The 16753-nt window shown below is 41.6% G+C and overlaps 1 protein-coding gene across 3 annotated transcripts in view; it reads left to right on the top strand.

Moving 5' to 3' along the window:
• The first annotated feature begins 1619 nt into the window (after nucleotides 1-1619).
• CTPS1 (CTP synthase 1) overlaps nucleotides 1620-16753 on the top strand; it is a 38301-nt gene continuing 23167 nt past the window's right edge. Inside the window, exons 1-7 of one of the 3 annotated variants that reach the window (XM_027864606.1) lie at nucleotides 1620-1714; nucleotides 5342-5522; nucleotides 8868-9038; nucleotides 12311-12411; nucleotides 13669-13785; nucleotides 14016-14099; nucleotides 15364-15444. In XM_027864606.1, the coding sequence (XP_027720407.1) occupies nucleotides 5357-5522; nucleotides 8868-9038; nucleotides 12311-12411; nucleotides 13669-13785; nucleotides 14016-14099; nucleotides 15364-15444 (720 nt within the window). In that variant the 5' untranslated portion in view covers nucleotides 1620-1714; nucleotides 5342-5356. Of the gene's footprint in view, nucleotides 1725-5341; nucleotides 5523-8116; nucleotides 8215-8867; nucleotides 9039-12310; nucleotides 12412-13668; nucleotides 13786-14015; nucleotides 14100-15363; nucleotides 15445-16753 lie in introns of those variants that run through there. The other 2 variants (XM_027864604.1, XM_027864607.1) reach the window with 2 other exon arrangements.

Genomic DNA, 16753 nt, shown 5'->3' with positions numbered 1-16753 from the left:
TAAGTACCTACTACATGCCAGGCTAAGCTGTGCTAAGCTCTGGGGATGAAAATAAAAGAAAAAAGTCCTTGTCCTTAAATAGAGGGTTTGGCTCAATCCTCCAATCAGAGACCAAGGGTACAGGCCTATTCCAGTAGGATCTTAGAAGGTTCAATACAACTGGATTCCATTTAATTTAAAAAAGTATTTGTCAAGTGCCTACTTACTACCTACAAGACAAGGTGCTAAATAATGGGGCTACAAAGACAAAAAAAAAAAAATCTCACCTCTGACAACCAGCTATGTAATCCCAGCAAGTCACTCTATGTGCTTCAGGCAACTTCCTAGGGCTTATCTCCAGGAGTCATTCCCACACCATCCCAAAAAAAAAAAAAAAAAAAAAAAAAAATCACAGGCCCTTCACTAGTTACAGAAGTGCATTAGAAAAGTTTAAAAACAAAGTGCTAGGTGAGGTGTGAGGACAGATCCCAGGCTTTAGAACTGAAAGGAAATTCAGGAAACATCTAGTCCTACCCACTTATGTGTAAAAAGCAAACAATTGCTGGATGAATTGAATCAAAATGACCTGGGTTTAGGTCCTGGCTCTGCCATTTTGTATCTGTTTGACCCTAGGCAACTCATTGACCTTCTCTGGGTCCCAGTTTCCTCATGGTAATGAGCATTTAGTAATCACTCACTAAGTGCCAGACATCCTGCTAAGTGCAGCTCCTGCTCTCGGAGCTCACAATGGAATGAGGGAAACTCTATAGAAATATGTACAAACAAGCTACAAACATGACAAATGGGAAATAAACAGTAAAGGGAAGACGCTCCCTCTTCCTCCTTTCCCATTCCAAGAGAGCCATCATCAAATCAACACTGCCACTGTTTCTGGAAAGAGCTCATCAAGCTCTTTGCCCACATCTCCACACACCATCCACAGAATTTGTTGTTCAATCGGTTCAATTTTGTCAAGAATCTTCATGACCCCATTTGGGGTTTTCTGGGCAGAGATCCTGGAGTGGCTTGCCATTTCCTTCTCCAATTCATTTTACAGATGAGGAAACTGAGGCAAAGAGGGTGAAGGGATTTGCCCAGGGTCACACAGCTAATAAGTGTCTGAAGCCAGATTTGGACTCAGGTCTTCCTGACTCCAGGCTGGGTGCCCTCTCCACTGTGCCACCAGATGCCCTCTGTGCCCCTCCTTTTTAAAAAGTTTCCTATTAGAAGGTAAGCTTCTTGAAGGCAGGAGCTAAGCTCACTTTGGTATCCATAGAGCTCAGGACTAAGTGTTGTCTCATTCATTCATCAGGGAGGTTGGAGCAAGATGATCTCTAAGCACCCTAGTGCTAGCCAGATACTCTTAGCTACCTTGGGCTCGAGGTCGGAAGGGCGCGCGAGGGAGGTGGCGGAGATGAAGGAGGTAGGCGGGTCCTCCTCGGGCTCCGCCTTCTCCCCGGGAGTTCGACCGCCGCTACTAATCAGGCCGGAGCCCCCGCCCACGCCTGCGCACTAAGGCCCTCCCTATCCCCCCGGGCCCCGCCCCCCCCCGTCGGCGGCCCCCTCCCCCCGGCCCCCCCCCCCCCCCCCCGCCCCGGGACCTGTGCGCGCGCACCGCCTCGCGCCCGCCTTCCCTCAAAGACTCCGGCCACGGCCCGCCCGGCTCTTCAGTGATCTGCGCGCGGCGGCTGCGGATGATCACCCTGGGGCGGCAGCAGTGACTGGACTGGAGCAGGCACGGTCTGGTAGGCAGGGCCACGCTTCACTCTGGTCCCAGCAGGGAACCGAAGCTGGAGCCGGAGCCGGGCGGGCCGGGCTGGACTGGGTTAAGCAAAGCAAGGCAATTGGCTTCGGAGCGCGGGGCTGCGGCGCCGGCATCCTCCCTCCCTTCTCCCTCCTTCCCCCCAACCCCCCCCAAACCCCCCTCCCTGCCTTCCCGGCCTCGGTGACGGGCGTCTCTCTGGCCAATCTGGAGCCAGGGGGCTGAGCCTCCTACCCAATGGGCTGCTTGCGTAACGGACGGGGGGCGGGCCGTCTGGGGCCGCGGGCTCGCGGTTCCTCGCGCCGGCCGCGTGGCCGCCGCCACCGGGTTCTGGGCATCCTGGGGTCCCAGCTTCCTTCCGGTCCGCTGCAAAAGCTGTGGGGGAAGTGGGTAGGGAGACCACTCCGACGGACCCTCTCCATCCACACCTCCGCTCAGCCCCCACGCCACTTAATATTGAACCCCCGGGAACTGGCTCGGAAGAGTCCGGGTGTAGGGAGACGGGAGACTGGGGGGCTAGTTTCGGTTCTGTCACCAACTTGCTGTGTGACCTTGGGCAAGTCACTGCCCCTCTCTGGTCCTTAGTTTTCCTCTCTGTGAAACGGTGATTATAACAACACTCATATCTGCTTCTCTCTCTCAGGGTTCTTGTGGGTGTCAGGTGATATAGTAGGTGTGGAGGTGTTACCAGGACCCAGAGTCGTGGTACTTAGACCCCGAAGGTATCTTAGCAGTTTGTTAATGAAGAAAGGGATTCAGAGTGTGGAATTGACTTGCTGAAAATCACACAGCTACTAGTGTGTATAATAAAATGCTTGGCAAAACTTTTATCCAGGACCCCTCAGCTTCAATCCAGGGTTTTTACTCTTCTGGACTAATTGTGACCCAAGGATAAATATGGAGGATTCCTGTTCAGAAGAGGGTATTCAGTTAGATAGATTCTGTGGTTTTGCTTGGTTGGGATTTCCGAGGGTAAGGATGCTTGGTACTTGCTAATTTCACTTTTGCCTATTTCAGGAAGAAATTGGTGCCGCCTGAAATCATCTGGGTTAACTTTCTGTGATGCAGTCTCTGAATTCTCCTTTCATCTCCTCCCATGGTGTCCCATCCATTATCTGCTTCCTGTCCTCTTCTTACTTCTTTGGACTTGCTCTCACTTAGCTGGATTGTCTTTTACCTACAGCCCTACATTCTTCCTCTTGCTAGCTGCCTCCTCAAACTCTTAGTGGTTAGAGTCCTATATTAGGGATCAGGAGGGGCCCAGGGTTGAAGTCCCACTTCTGACACTAGCAATAAGACCATGGATAAGTAAGTTATATAAGTTCTCTGAAGAGCGTAGGCCTGGGACATTGGTGCTTGATAAATGCTTGTTGACTGATGACCTGTGAAAGGGATGTGGGTATAATAATACTTACAGTACTTCATTTACGTTATTATTGAGAGGTTCAAATGTGATAGTATATGTAAAGTGCTTTATAGTTTTTAAAACAGAAGTGTTTGTTATCAATAATTAATAAAAAGGAAGGATCTTTGAATTCCGATATGGAAGTTACTTGAGCCACATGAGATGAGTGACTTGCCCAGAATCACATAGCCAATGTCAGAGGCTAAATTTGACCTCCTGTCTTCTGATTCCAGCACTTTATTTGCTATATCATACCATCCATTTTAATTAAACTAGTCCCTATTAGTTAATAATAGCTCATTTCTTTATCCCTGGAAGGCCTCAGGAATTGCTTTCTTCATAGCAACACTTTGAGGTACTTCTGGTTACAGAACATTTTATATATCCATCTCATTTTAACCTCACAAGATCCTACTGCCATAGTTAATACAAGCATGATTAGCACCATTTTGTTGGACTGGGCTCAGTGTGTCTAGGGACTTGTCCATTTATGCATAATAAGCAAGTAAACGGTGGAGCGGAGGCTTAAACTAAGACTAAGGTAATTTTTCATTTCACTATTCTGCTTCTAACATAGGTGAATTTGTTTTATTGTGGACAAAACTGTTGCAAATGCATACTCTCTGATGCCTCTCTTTTTCTTGGGATCTGTGATCTTTTTATTCTAGGGAGGTTTATGGCAAGTTGTTTTTAATGTAAAAGAACTATCTTTTTAACTGAAGAGAATTCCAGGTTTGTATCTCATAGAATCTCAGGGTTAGAAGGGACCTAAGAAGCCAGCAAAACTAACCTATATTAACTTATTAGCTGTGTGACCCCATCAGCCTCAGTTTCCTTATCTGCAAAATGAGTATGATAATAGCATCTACTTCCCAAGGTTGTTGTGAGGATAAAATGAGATAATATGGTTAAAGTGCTTTGCAAACCTTAAAGGATCATAGAAATGCTAGCTAGTAGTAGCCAAGAATACCTGTTAGAGCATTGCTGACAAGTTGGCTGGCCATCTAGCTTCTGCTTGAATTTTTTTTAGTGAGAGAAAAGCCTACTACAACTCCAGAGACAGCCTGTTTTGTTTTTTAATCAGTTCAAAGCTTTTCCCTTTTTTTCAAGCCTATATCTACCTCTTATAACTGGCAGTTGTTATTCCTAGTTCTGCCCTCTGGGGCCAGGCACAAAATAATCTATTTCCTCTTCCACATGACAGCCTTTATAAAGTTATACAGCTATATCATATACTTAAAGACAGTACTCATGTCCTCCCTAAAGCCTTCTTTTGCTGGGCTACATGTTCCAATTTCCTTCTGCTAGTTATCATCTGGCTTGGCTTCCCTGCCTCAGCATCCTGGTCTCTCCACTTCTTTTCTAGTGTAGCAGTTTTTTAGAATGTTAAAGCAAGTCTCTTTTTCCTGATGAAATACAGTGTTTTAGTATGGGCTAGCAGTGGACTTTGTGTATCAATGGGGATCAGCTTAGCTAAATTGAGAGAAGTTAGCCTACTGGGTTAGCACAGGATAATCTATTTTCCTGTTGAAGCAGTCCTTCAAGGCTGTCCAGTGAATTGCTTTGTGATCTGCATCCGTGGAAATCATATGACTTACATTTAACTTCAATAAAAATTGATTGAAATATTAATATTGATGTTAGAACATCTATACCTTGGATGGGAAAAATTCTGGGAATGTAATCTAGTTCTGTTAAGTTTTCTAGGTGGTGCAGTGCAATTTGGCTTACAAGCTTTTGGAGGTTTAGTGGGACATTGGTACAGCTCCATGCTGTTGGCTGAATCTTTATCCATTTAAGGGAAATTTGTCAGTGGGTGCCAGTACATTAGTGTTTGGCTCTCAAAATGTACCCACGTCCTCAGTTCTGAAATTGTTTATCATATATTTAGAACTGGGATCCCTGAATTACTTCACAAATATGTTAAAACTTTATGGAAAATCTACACTAATTTCATTGTACTCTTTTCTGCACCTATTTAATCAAAGGTGGAATGTAATTATCAATTTTATTTCAGGTCAGTATAGTATTTTTTTCCAAAAAGTTTTGATTTTTCTAAAAATATTTTAATGGTACTCATCAGTGTCACTTCCTGGTGATTTTGGGATACCTACCCCTCAGAGAACCCCTCTTCCCTTGTAATAATTGATTTATTTTTATTCTAAAAAAGCCTTTTTTTCCCCTTTTTCTCTCAGGTCTTTTTGAATAAAATGAAGTACATTCTAGTCACTGGTGGTGTTATCTCAGGAATTGGAAAGGGGATCATTGCCAGTAGCATTGGGACAATTTTGAAATCATGTGGCTTACATGTAACTTCAATTAAAATTGACCCATATATCAATATTGATGCCGGAACATTCTCTCCTTATGAGCACGGTAAGCAGCATCCTTTTTTTTTTTTTTTTAAATAGTACCGATGTGGAGGAATATAGGGAAAAAGTCCTTTTACAAAACATGTTGAGTTACGGGTTCTCTGACTAGCAGAATATTTTCTTTCTCAGCAGGTCACAAAGAGACTGTCTTAGGATATTCAAAGATTTGGGCCCTGTGGGAGCTGAAGCAGCAAGACTGCGTTCGGTGGCTGAATTTGAGAGTTGTTGGCAGGACTGCTGAACGTGAATTTTTGTAGCTGAGCTAGGTTTGGTGTTAACACATTGTACAGCCGAAAGCTTTCAGACCCAGGATCTTAAGAAGTAGAGCCCTCACCTTTGAGAATTGAGGAAACTGGGCATTTGGAGCTTTGGAAGATAGGAAGCTGAAGTTCCACCAGATTCCTGGGTTATTGACTGCCCATAGATTATGATTATATACTCTCTGATGCCTCTATTTTTCTTGAGATCTATGATCTTTTTATTGTAACGAGGTTTATGGCAAGTTAATTGTGGTTTTTTTGTTTTTATTTTTTTTGTGAGGCATTTGGGGTTTAAGTGACTTGACACAGCTAGCAAGTGTCAACTGTTTGAGGCCAGATTTGAACTCAGATCCTCCTGACTTCAAGGCTGGAGCTCTATCCACTGCACTACTTAGCTGCCCCAAGTTAATTGTTTTTAATGTAAAAGAACTATCTTTTGAATTAAAGAGAATTCCAGGTTTGTATCTTATGGAATCTCAGAGTTAGAAGGGACCCAAGAAGCCAGCAAAACATAACCTACGTTTAACCTATATTAACCTATTAGCTGTGTGACCCTATTTCAAGATACAGCAGGATTAAATTTTACATTGTGCAGCTAGCTCTAAGTTAGAAAGGTCTGTATCCTCTTACTCTGAAGCACTGAGGTCAGAGGCTCCTAGAACAAAAATCCTCTGGAATAAAAACATACATAAAAACCAGGTCTACTTATTGGAACAAAGGTTAACATACAATTCCCCTGTAGTAAGATAATTTGGACAGTGTCTTGAAGGTGTTTCTGGGAAATGTTTTTCCTTTTCTATGTAAGCTCATTCCTTACATGGATGGTCCAGTTAGCACTGTCCTGGGAAGAGCAGTGCCAAGAGGTTAATGCTTCTGTTTGAGGTGAAGAGAAACAGACACAACTTCATACTCCTTGAATCTTTTTTTTTTTTTTTTTGGCTAGGCAGTGGGGTTAAGTGACTTGCCCAGGGTCACACAGCTAGTAAGTGTCAAGTGTTTGGTCTGAGGCTAAATTTGAACTCAGGTCCTCTTGACTCCAGGGCTGGTGCTCTATCCACTGAGCCACCTTCATGCCCCTCCTTGAACCTTTTTGTGGTACAGCTAGGTAGCACAGTGGATAGAGTGTTGTAGTTGGAGTCAGGAGGACTGGAGGTCAAATCCTGCCTTATACTAGTCATTTACTAGCTGTGTGACCATGGGCAAGTCACCTCAGTTTCCTCTGTAAAATGGGGATGATGGTATCTGCCTTCTAGGGTTTCTGTGAGTCTCAAATGAGGTATTTGTAAAGTGTTTTGCAAGCCACAAAGGGCTACATAAATGCTTTATTATTATTTGGATTTAGACTTACTATAATTCCTAGACTGAAACGCGCACGCGCGCCCGTGCACACACAACACACACGCGAAAGCTGACTGAAGTTGGGTTTTTTCCCCCACACTGTAAATCTGTTATGTTGACTAGTTAGTGCGATTATAACATCTTTTTTTCTATCGAATACTTCCGAAGAGTATTTTCAAATTATTGCTCCAAGTAACACTGTTAATACACAGTTTATTACTTTAGAGTCAAGTCAGTAAGCATTTATTAAGCTCCTACTTATGTGCCAAGTCTTGTGCTAAGCTTTAGGGATACAAAGAAATGGGAAAAGAGGCCATGCCCTCAAGAAGCTTACAGGCTTATGGGGGAGACATACAAATGGCTATGTACGAACAAGATACAGACAGGATAAATTAGAGATAATTTTAGTGGGAAGGTACTAGCATCAAGGGGGATCAGGAAAGGCTTCTTACAGAAGATTTTATCTGGGACCTACCTGAAGAAGCTAAGAGGCAGAGAAGAGGAGGGAGAGAATTCTAGGCATTGAGGTTAGCCACTGCAAATGCATGGAGGCAGGAGATGAAATGAAGTCTCTTTATTGTAAAACAGCAAGGAAGCCAGTGTTGCTGAACATTGAGCAGAGTAAGGTGTAAGCTATACTGGAACCGTAGGAAGGAGCTAAGTTATGAAGAGTTTTAAAAACTAAACAGGACTTTAGGGGAGTCACTGGTGGCATCCATCCAAAGGTCAACTGTACAATCTGAAATAAGGTTAAAATAAATAACTTGTTTCCCCCTTTGGTTGTACTAAAATTTTGTCCTGTTGAATATTTGGAAGTAGTAGTTACTGACAATTTTTTTGACATAGAATTTTATTGTAATGATATCTGTGCTATTTTAATATTCATTCTGGGTGTGTAAAAATATAAATTGCTTTTTCAGCTATTTTGCTAAAGTCCTCTTTTGATGCCTTTTGTGGCATAAAAGTGACTTTGGGTTCTTTGAGGTTTTGCCAGCTTCTATCAAGCTGGAAAAGGAAGCTGTGAGTACAGGTCTGGAAATAGTCTGTATGTCTGTTTGAGGAGCAGCCTAGTGGAGTTGGAAGACCGTTGGCTACCAGGTGATGAATTTTTTGGAACTGATAAAGCCTAAGATGTCAGCTGCCTTAGTGGAGGGGGGAAATCCACATAGATGACCACTTGGATACTGGTCAGGTTCTGCTTTGCTGCTTGCTTGTTCTGCTAGAGCTTGGATCACATGCGCTTTTGAGAGTTCTGATCTGTAACTTGGTGTGCTTTTTAAAGAGGGGTGGGAAACAGTAGCATATTTTTGCTTCACATTCTTATGAAATGAGCCAGGCCATCATGATTGACTTCTGTCACCCCGCGAGTTGTTGGTCGAATTTATGTATATGCTTCCAAGAAATCCACAGATGTTTGGTACCTACTCTGTGCCAGACACTGAGGCTATAGACAGAAATGAAACAGTACTATTCCTCAAGGGATTTACATTCTAATAAGTGGGTACATCTTGTATATGAGAATTGCACAACCTAACAAAATAGGGAGAGGGATTGTTTATTTATTACCTGTTGGAGGAGGACCCTTTATCCTTCTGTGTAGTTTTTGTTTTCCTGTCCAGTGATGTTTCACAACTTTAAGGAAAGACATGCAAAAATCATTCTGTAACAGAGTGACAAATTATGATTTTTCTGTTCAAACTGCCATGGTATTCTGTGATTACTAACCTTAATTTTTTCAACATTTTCCTCAGGTGAAGTTTTTGTACTTGATGATGGTGGGGAGGTAGACCTTGACCTGGGCAATTATGAACGGTTCCTTGACATCCGTCTGACCAAGGACAATAACTTGACCACTGGAAAGATTTACCAGTATGTTATTAACAAGGAGCGTAAAGGAGACTACTTGGGAAAAACTGTCCAAGGTAATAATGGATGTCCCTTTGGTTTGAGGTCCAAGGTGATACTGGATCTTCCTTTGGTTTGCAGTCTGAGTTAATACTGGATATCTCTGGTTTAGGGCATATATCACCACCTCTGTGTCTGGAAACAGAAAGGACTCCTTTGATATTGCAGAGCCCGGGGTTATCTCAAGGGGTAGATTACTGCTTGTATAAAACCTGCTCATGGGAGTTTCTTAGGTTGCTTTGTCTTTAAGTGCTCATGTTCTTTTTGTGGCTCCAGTGCATGTTTCCTTCAAGGGATAAGGTGAAACTGAATGGCTTAGAAATAATACGTTTGCCTTTAATTGCATGTTAATCACTTCAAGCTCATTCTTAGTTATGTGGAAGTTCCATCAAAATGAATTGAAAGAAGCTCCTGCTGTGGATGGCATTATCGTGAGCTGAAGCCACCACTTAAGCCTGACTAACGTAATTCGTCTGAACCCAAATACCTTTTATATAGAAATTCATTGATGATGTGGAACAATGAAGGTGACTGAGTAAGGGTAATAAAGGATGGGGCGTGTGGGTCAGACAGTGTGTGGAATTACCTCATGGTGGACATAACTTTAATACTTTATATATTGTGTAAGTCTTGAGATAATTGTTTTAGTAAGTAGTCTGTCTCCTTTTGGGTCTAGACTGTGACTAGACGATAGTCCATAACATGTAGGTCACACAGGACCATGCTCCTTTTTGAAGGCCTGTATTATGCCGAGTAGCATTTTTATCAATACAATATAGTGGAAAGAGCGCTGGATATGGGATCAGAGCCTTGGGACGTACATCTTGCCACATATTAGAGATTCAGACTTGCATAGTACTCTGTTTTGCCTTGGTCAAATCCAGAGTCACCTGAATTTCAGAGAAGACACCATCTAATCAAAACCACACCTGAACAAGAATCCTTTCCAAAGCCTGTCCAGTAATTCAGTCTTTGCTAGAAACCTCCAGGAAGAAGGAATTCTCTACTTCCTGTACCACTTGGGCAGCCCTGTTTGTTGGAAAGTTTTTCCTAACATCAAACAAAAATTTGCTTCTTTGAAACTTCTACCCATTATTCTTAGTTTTTGCTCTCTAGGGCCAAGCAGAACAAATCTAATTCCTTTTCCACATGACAACAGAATTTCAACTACTTAAGCACAGCATTATCTCTCCCACCCTGATCCCAGTTTTATCAGCTGGCTAAACATCGAGTTCCCTCAACTGATCCTCATGTGGTATGATCTAGACCTTATACCATCCTGGTCATCTTTCTCCAGCTGCTCTCCAGCTTATTAATGTCCTTCCTAAAATTCGCACCCTCCTCCCCACAGCTGAAGACAGTACCAGGAGAATACCTTCCTGGTCCTGTTTACCAGTGGTGTCAAATTCAAATACAAACAGATCCGAGAAAACCACAAGTTAACATTATCTAAGTTTTAACCCCCCTTCTGGGCTTTGGTTGTGAAGTTGATTTCTTAAATGTTATAAACTTCATCTTATTGGACTTGGTTCAGTATTCCAGCCTGTCAACACCTTTTTGAATTTTGACTGTTAGCAATACTGCCCAACTTTTTATTACCTGCAAATTCGAAAGCATGACATTTATGCCTTTTTCTGAGTTTTTAATAAACATGTTTAACACATACATTTCAAACTAGGGCATTCCACCAGAGAGTTCCTTATGTGTTGTCAAACTATTACTGGTGCCCACTGACTCCTCTTGAGAAGTCAGGATCTTCAAGCAGTTCTTTGATTTTTTTTCCTTTAAATTATTCAAAGCCAAGTATTGAACATCAGTACAGCTAAATTTGCCAAGTAATTCTGTACTTAAATCCAAAGTGGCATCTTGATTTCCAGTCTCTTCCCTCTAAGACCTCATTAGGATTCTTTGTCCATTTTCCTTTATGTGGTCCTAGTAATATGTACTTCATTCTTCTGGTTCTTTTTCACTTTGGTATTATTTCACAAAGGCTTTTCCAGATTTCTTTGTATTCGTCAGTCTTAATTGCATTGCAGTGTTCCATTACGTCAATTTACCACAATTTATTTAACCATTCTCCTGTTGATGGGCTTTTAGTTTGTTTCCACTTTTTCATGATTACGTATGTTGTCATTAAAATCTTTGAACAAATACCTCCTTGAAAACAGTTTTGAATCCACCTAACTGTACTATCACAATCTCCATCCTTCTATCTCCTCCATAGTAGCATCAGAGACATCATCACATGCTTTGTTAAAATCTTAAGTAAATCACTTCTAGAACACTGAACAGGTCTGGCAATCTAGTAACCTCTAGGAAGCCTGCCAGAAGGGAATGAGCTTAGTCTGACATGTTCTTGAGGAAGTCATGCTGGATCTTTGATCAACACTTCCTTTCCTACATGACCACTTAACCTCTGGGCCTTAGTTTGGCTCTTACTGAAAATGAAGGTGTGCTCGACTGAATCTTTGAGGTTCTTTAGAACTCCAAAGTCCAGGATCCTATCATATCATAGGTGCAATGGAACTCTCCTAGGTTCTGTAGAAAATGAGCTAAACTGTTTGGGCACCAAGGAATTAATTAATGATTTTAGCCAATTAATTATACTGCAGGTCAATTTTCTACTTGCCTTGTAAACCTGGACCGTAATGGTATCTAGGCTAATCCAAGTGAGAGGAATTCTGTTCCTTGGAAATTCCAGATTTGATGCATTCTGTAGCATCTTTTTTAACCTCAGCCTCTACTCTAAAAGGTGGCCTCTTTTCCCCCATTCCTTCAAAGTTTATCACAAAAGGCCTATGGTCTTATTTCTGAATCTGGATTCCATTCATCTACCTTCTCTTTCTGTACGATCTGTAATAGCAGTAGTAGTAGTAGGAGTAGGAGTAGGAGTAGTAGTAGTAGTAGTAGTAGTAGTAGTAGTAGTAGTAGTAGTACTCCTCCCCACTTGAAAGGGTTGGAACATTGTCAGCTTGGCAGACATGGGAAAGGCTGTGTCACACAGGACACAGGACACGCACCAGGAGAGTGTGGGAGCAGAGCTGCGTGTGGCAGTGGAGTGGCCTTGAGGGATGGATAGGTTTAAGGATTTGATGTTGCAGGGTATTGTGCTTATTTACCCCATGGATAATTAACTTGAATTTGATTCTTTAATATTTTGTGTTCCACCCTTTCATTTACTTGGAGCAGATAAAGGTCAGTGACTTGGTTCAAAAATAGGTTTATCTGTTTAGATTAGTATGATTGCTATTGGAAAAGTCTCAAGTTGCATATTTTTTCCTTTTTCTAGTTGTCCCTCACATCACAGATGCAATACAAGAGTGGGTGATGAGACAAGCATTAATTCCTGTAGATGAAGATGGCATAGAACCTCAAGTGTGCGTGATTGAGGTTTGTACATTCTTCTAATTTTCCTTAGTCCTAGGCCACCTGTGGACACATCTTTATCTTGTATATCTCCCTAGCTAGCCCTGGACGTCGAGCAAAACATATACATAAACAATGGAAGTGCTGAAACCTCCTGCCTATCCCTATGTTGTTTCAGCTGAAAGGAAGGTAGCAGTAAGTCATGCCTCGAGGTTGCCAGCTCACACACTTATAACGCAAATGTTACCTCGAACAAGTTGCTTTTCCTCCTGTATGAAATGAGGATGATAATACTTGTACCACCTACTCCACTGTGTGGAAAGCCCTTTGTAAATTTTAAAGGGCTATAGAGATAGGAGCTGTCTTAGTGATGCTCTGCATAAGTCCAGCTTCTTACTGTGGAAGTGATGCTGAGTTCTGGAAAAGCTTTGAGTCTGGTGAAGCAGTGCATTGTATGCGTGTGTCCAAGGACCAATCACCAATGAGATTGGCCGTGAGGTGATTGTTTTGGCCATGGTCACCCACAAAGACTGAGGGGTTGAGATCTACCCTTGGGTATCCACACTGATGAAATCATGGCCTTTGGAATTTGGAGACTATAGCAACATGAAGCCTCTACTAAGTCATAAGGCACCGGCAAACTGTGGTAGAATGAGTGTACGTACTGATAAATCACAGAGCTTTAAAGTACAAGAAGTAGGTCTTAATAGTAGGTATTTCTTGAATAAAGATATAATTTATGTTAACATTTCTTAAGTTAATTTGACCATAGAAATGTTTAAATGTTATTATTTTTGTTGCTATTAATTATCGTAAGAAATAATAACCACTCCAGCTGTTATCATCTCAATGTAATTTCAAAGCTAGGAGGAGGCCAATGCCCCAGCTCTCTTGGTTTGCATTCTGCAGTCACAGTTTATGGCTAACTTGGGAGATAAGAATTAGACAGCTTTCTTTGTGCCTGCCCCTTTCACATAGAGGACTGCTTGTCCCTTTCTTGCCTAATTTTGTTTTTCCCTGAGGAGAGAGTGTGGAGAGAGCCAGAATAGCCTTGGGGAAGAATAATCTTGTCCAAAATAAGTGACATTGCAGCTCAAGAAAATGTGGTATTCCTGATAATTGACAGCAGTGTATACTGTTATCAGAGAATCCATTACTATTTGGCTTATTTGATTGAGATAATGGATTTTTAATAAACTGCTGCTCAAAGAGAGAGATAGGGAATAGGAAAATAGAGGAAGACTTGATGATGTTTTTCTAAAATTACTTTTGTGCTTCCAGCTTGGAGGGACAGTAGGAGATATAGAAAGCATGCACTTCATCGAAGCCTTTCGCCAGTTTCAATTCAAAGTCAAACGAGAAAACTTCTGCAACATTCACGTCAGCCTAGTTCCACAGGTGAGGAACCTGAGGAGGTGGAGAGGAGTGTTTGTACACTAAGGGGGTAGTTGGATTTTGTCTTCTGTTCCATAGAAAAAAGGAAAGAGAAAGAACTGATTCCTTTGGCTATTAGAACAAATGAACACCATGCACATAACCAAATTATCTTCCTACTTTTAGCATTTAAGGAAAATGTTAACTTTTCAGTTCCATATATAAAGAGAACTTTTTTTCCTCTTGCAAAATAGCCAAGCTCTACAGGAGAACAGAAGACTAAACCTACCCAGAATAGTGTTCGTGAACTCAGAGGACTTGGACTTTCACCAGATTTGGTAATTTTTCTAAATCCTTTGTACTAGATTAACTTTTAGTCTTAAATGTGTGGCTGAAGTTATTCTTAGCTGGAAATGAACAAAAACTTCTTTTTTTGGTGAGTTGGGATAATTTTAATGCCTCTTAATAATCATCTGACACGTGCTTGGTGTAGGCATGCTCCCTCAGCTATTGAAGCTCCATACCAGCTCTGACTGGCATATCTTGTTTAGTCGTTTCAGTTGTGTCTGACTCTTCATAACCCCATTTTAGGGTTTTCTTGGCAAAGATACTAGAGTGTTTTGCCAGCTCTTTTTACAGAGGAGGAAACTGAGGCAAACAGGTGAAGTGACTTGCCCAGGGTCACTCAGCTAGTGTCTGACTCAGAAAGATGAGTCTTTCTGACTCTAGGCCTGGCAATCTATCCATTGTGCTAGCTGTCGCTAGTAGCATATCTTATCAGGCTAGAAAGATTTGAGTATGGGCCTGGCAGTGGGCTTTTAATCAGGGCCCATTGCCTCTGGCCAGCCAAGCTAAGTGCACAATACCCTAATCACCAGAACGTTGGCATATTGCTTTGGCTGCATTACTCAGGCATACAGGGGATGTGAACTGTGTTGATATGGATCAACTGCACATGCTAATAGTATTGTAGATCCTTGAGGTATGAGTATATTTGTTAATGATAGAAATTTCCTTCAATGACATCATACTTTATAGTAACATTTTCCAAATTAATTTTGTATGGGTTTGAGGATGAAGAATATCCAAAGGTGGATTGGGCAAATTTTGGAGTAGAATAGCAGATGTTAAACCTTATCTTCTTATTCCTTTCCCCAGAAAATCATATAATTTTAATACATAGCATTGTAGAGGGCAATATATCGCTAACATTCTGGTTTTCCCACATAGAATTCCCCTTCCCATTGTGGGAACCACTCAAAGTTCACAGAACTTGTTTTAGAAAGTATGTTGTGTTGTCTTGTGTACTATCCTATATCTGATTTTTCTTCTCTGTTAATATCACTTAAAGAGTAATAGGCATTTCACTCTTGTAGCTCATTAAAGTCTTCACTGGGGTCTTATTTCTTGCCCTGCCTTCAGTTTTGGAGCTGCAAAATTTAGCTGAAAAGAGATAAGGGGGCATTTTCAAGTTTCTCCAGAATCTGGTAGCGACATTTATACACTGTAATGAAATGATAACCTTTTTGCATCAGCTTGAATGACAATATTTGTGTGTTTTTAATTCCCTCTGCTGAATTGTGTCCTCATCTTTTGGGCTAGGTGGTGTGCCGCTGCTCCAATCCCCTTGATACCTCAGTGAAGGAGAAGATATCCATGTTCTGTCATGTCGAGCCAGAGCAAGTAAGTGTTTGGTCCCAGATGCTTTTTAGAGAATTGAGTAGGATAAGAGCTAGTTCACAGCTTGAGACAATAAGCATTTCCTAGAATTACTGTATTTTTAAACTTTATACACACTCTTGGCTAAGGGGACCTTTGTCCTTTTTTGTGTATGGAATGATATAATGGAAGGGATGCTGGATTTGGAATTAGAACCCCTTCCACTTAGTAGTTGTATGACCATGGGTAAGTCCTTTAACTTCTGAGTAACTGTCCCATGTACATTTCACATGACTGGCACGAGGCTGGTATGCAATGAAAAAGTCCTTTGCAAAGAGTGCTAATGAAATGTAGAGGCAAGGGTTGTTATTTCTGTTAATGGAGGGGTCATTGCTGTTGCCCTGACCAATTCACACCAAAGTTATTTCTAGGGATCCCTTTGATTGGTGTAAGGGACTGCCAGGATCTGACCCTGGGACCTCTGGGACTCAGTTTCCCCCGTATATAAAATGAAGGCATTGAACCACTAGATGATCTTTAAAGTCTCTTCCAGCCTTAAGGTTCTGTGATTTTGTGTGTTTAAAGTCATCACATTTAATTTTGGATTGTGTTTATACACTTGCATATGGGTATTTGATAGAATTTATAACATTTCAGCATAATGAAGCTCTGTTGAAGCATTCCAGAGGGATATGGAAAGCTGTCCAGCTTCCCTGTTAGCAAACATTTCTTGACTCTCTACTGCATGTGAGATGCTTTTGTGCACTGTGAGATACAAAGCTGTTTACTTCAGGTTTCCTCTGTGGGCAGCAGAGGGGATGGCAGGGAGGGATGAGTCCAGACTATTTTAGCTCCTGTTAGTCTATAGGCCATACTTGGAGTAAGAGTAAATTAAGGGTAGGGTGTTATTCTTAGAAATAAAAGGGTCTAACTGAAGTGCATACATTTCAGTTTAATTGGATACTTTAGTGGTAATTTCTTTTGTACATTGTTCCTAGTGAATCCTGCAGGTAGTTTGGGCCACTTTAGATTGAATCAGGTTTAACAGTATATAGATTGACTTTGATTTTCATTATTTTAAGATCTCTTCTTCCTGTAGTTTTTCAATAATAAAAAGAAATTACATAAAAATCTGCATTTTATATAGTTGTTAGGAGATGGATGTGCCGAGTGCCCATCTCTGCCTGGCCCAGAGACGTAGAGTTTTTGATACTTGATGAGAAATATGGCCACCCTGCCTCCTTCAGATGATGGGTTTCTTCAGGGGTTGTTGAATGACACATTCCGTGTGTGTGTGTGTGTGTGTGTGTGTGTGTGTGTGTGTGTGTGTGTG

This window comes from Vombatus ursinus, unplaced genomic scaffold (genome assembly GCF_900497805.2).
Source record: "Vombatus ursinus unplaced genomic scaffold, bare-nosed wombat genome assembly UNPS02014775.1, whole genome shotgun sequence".
NCBI lineage: Eukaryota > Metazoa > Chordata > Mammalia > Diprotodontia > Vombatidae > Vombatus > Vombatus ursinus.
This window is presented reverse-complemented; position numbering and strand designations above follow the sequence as displayed.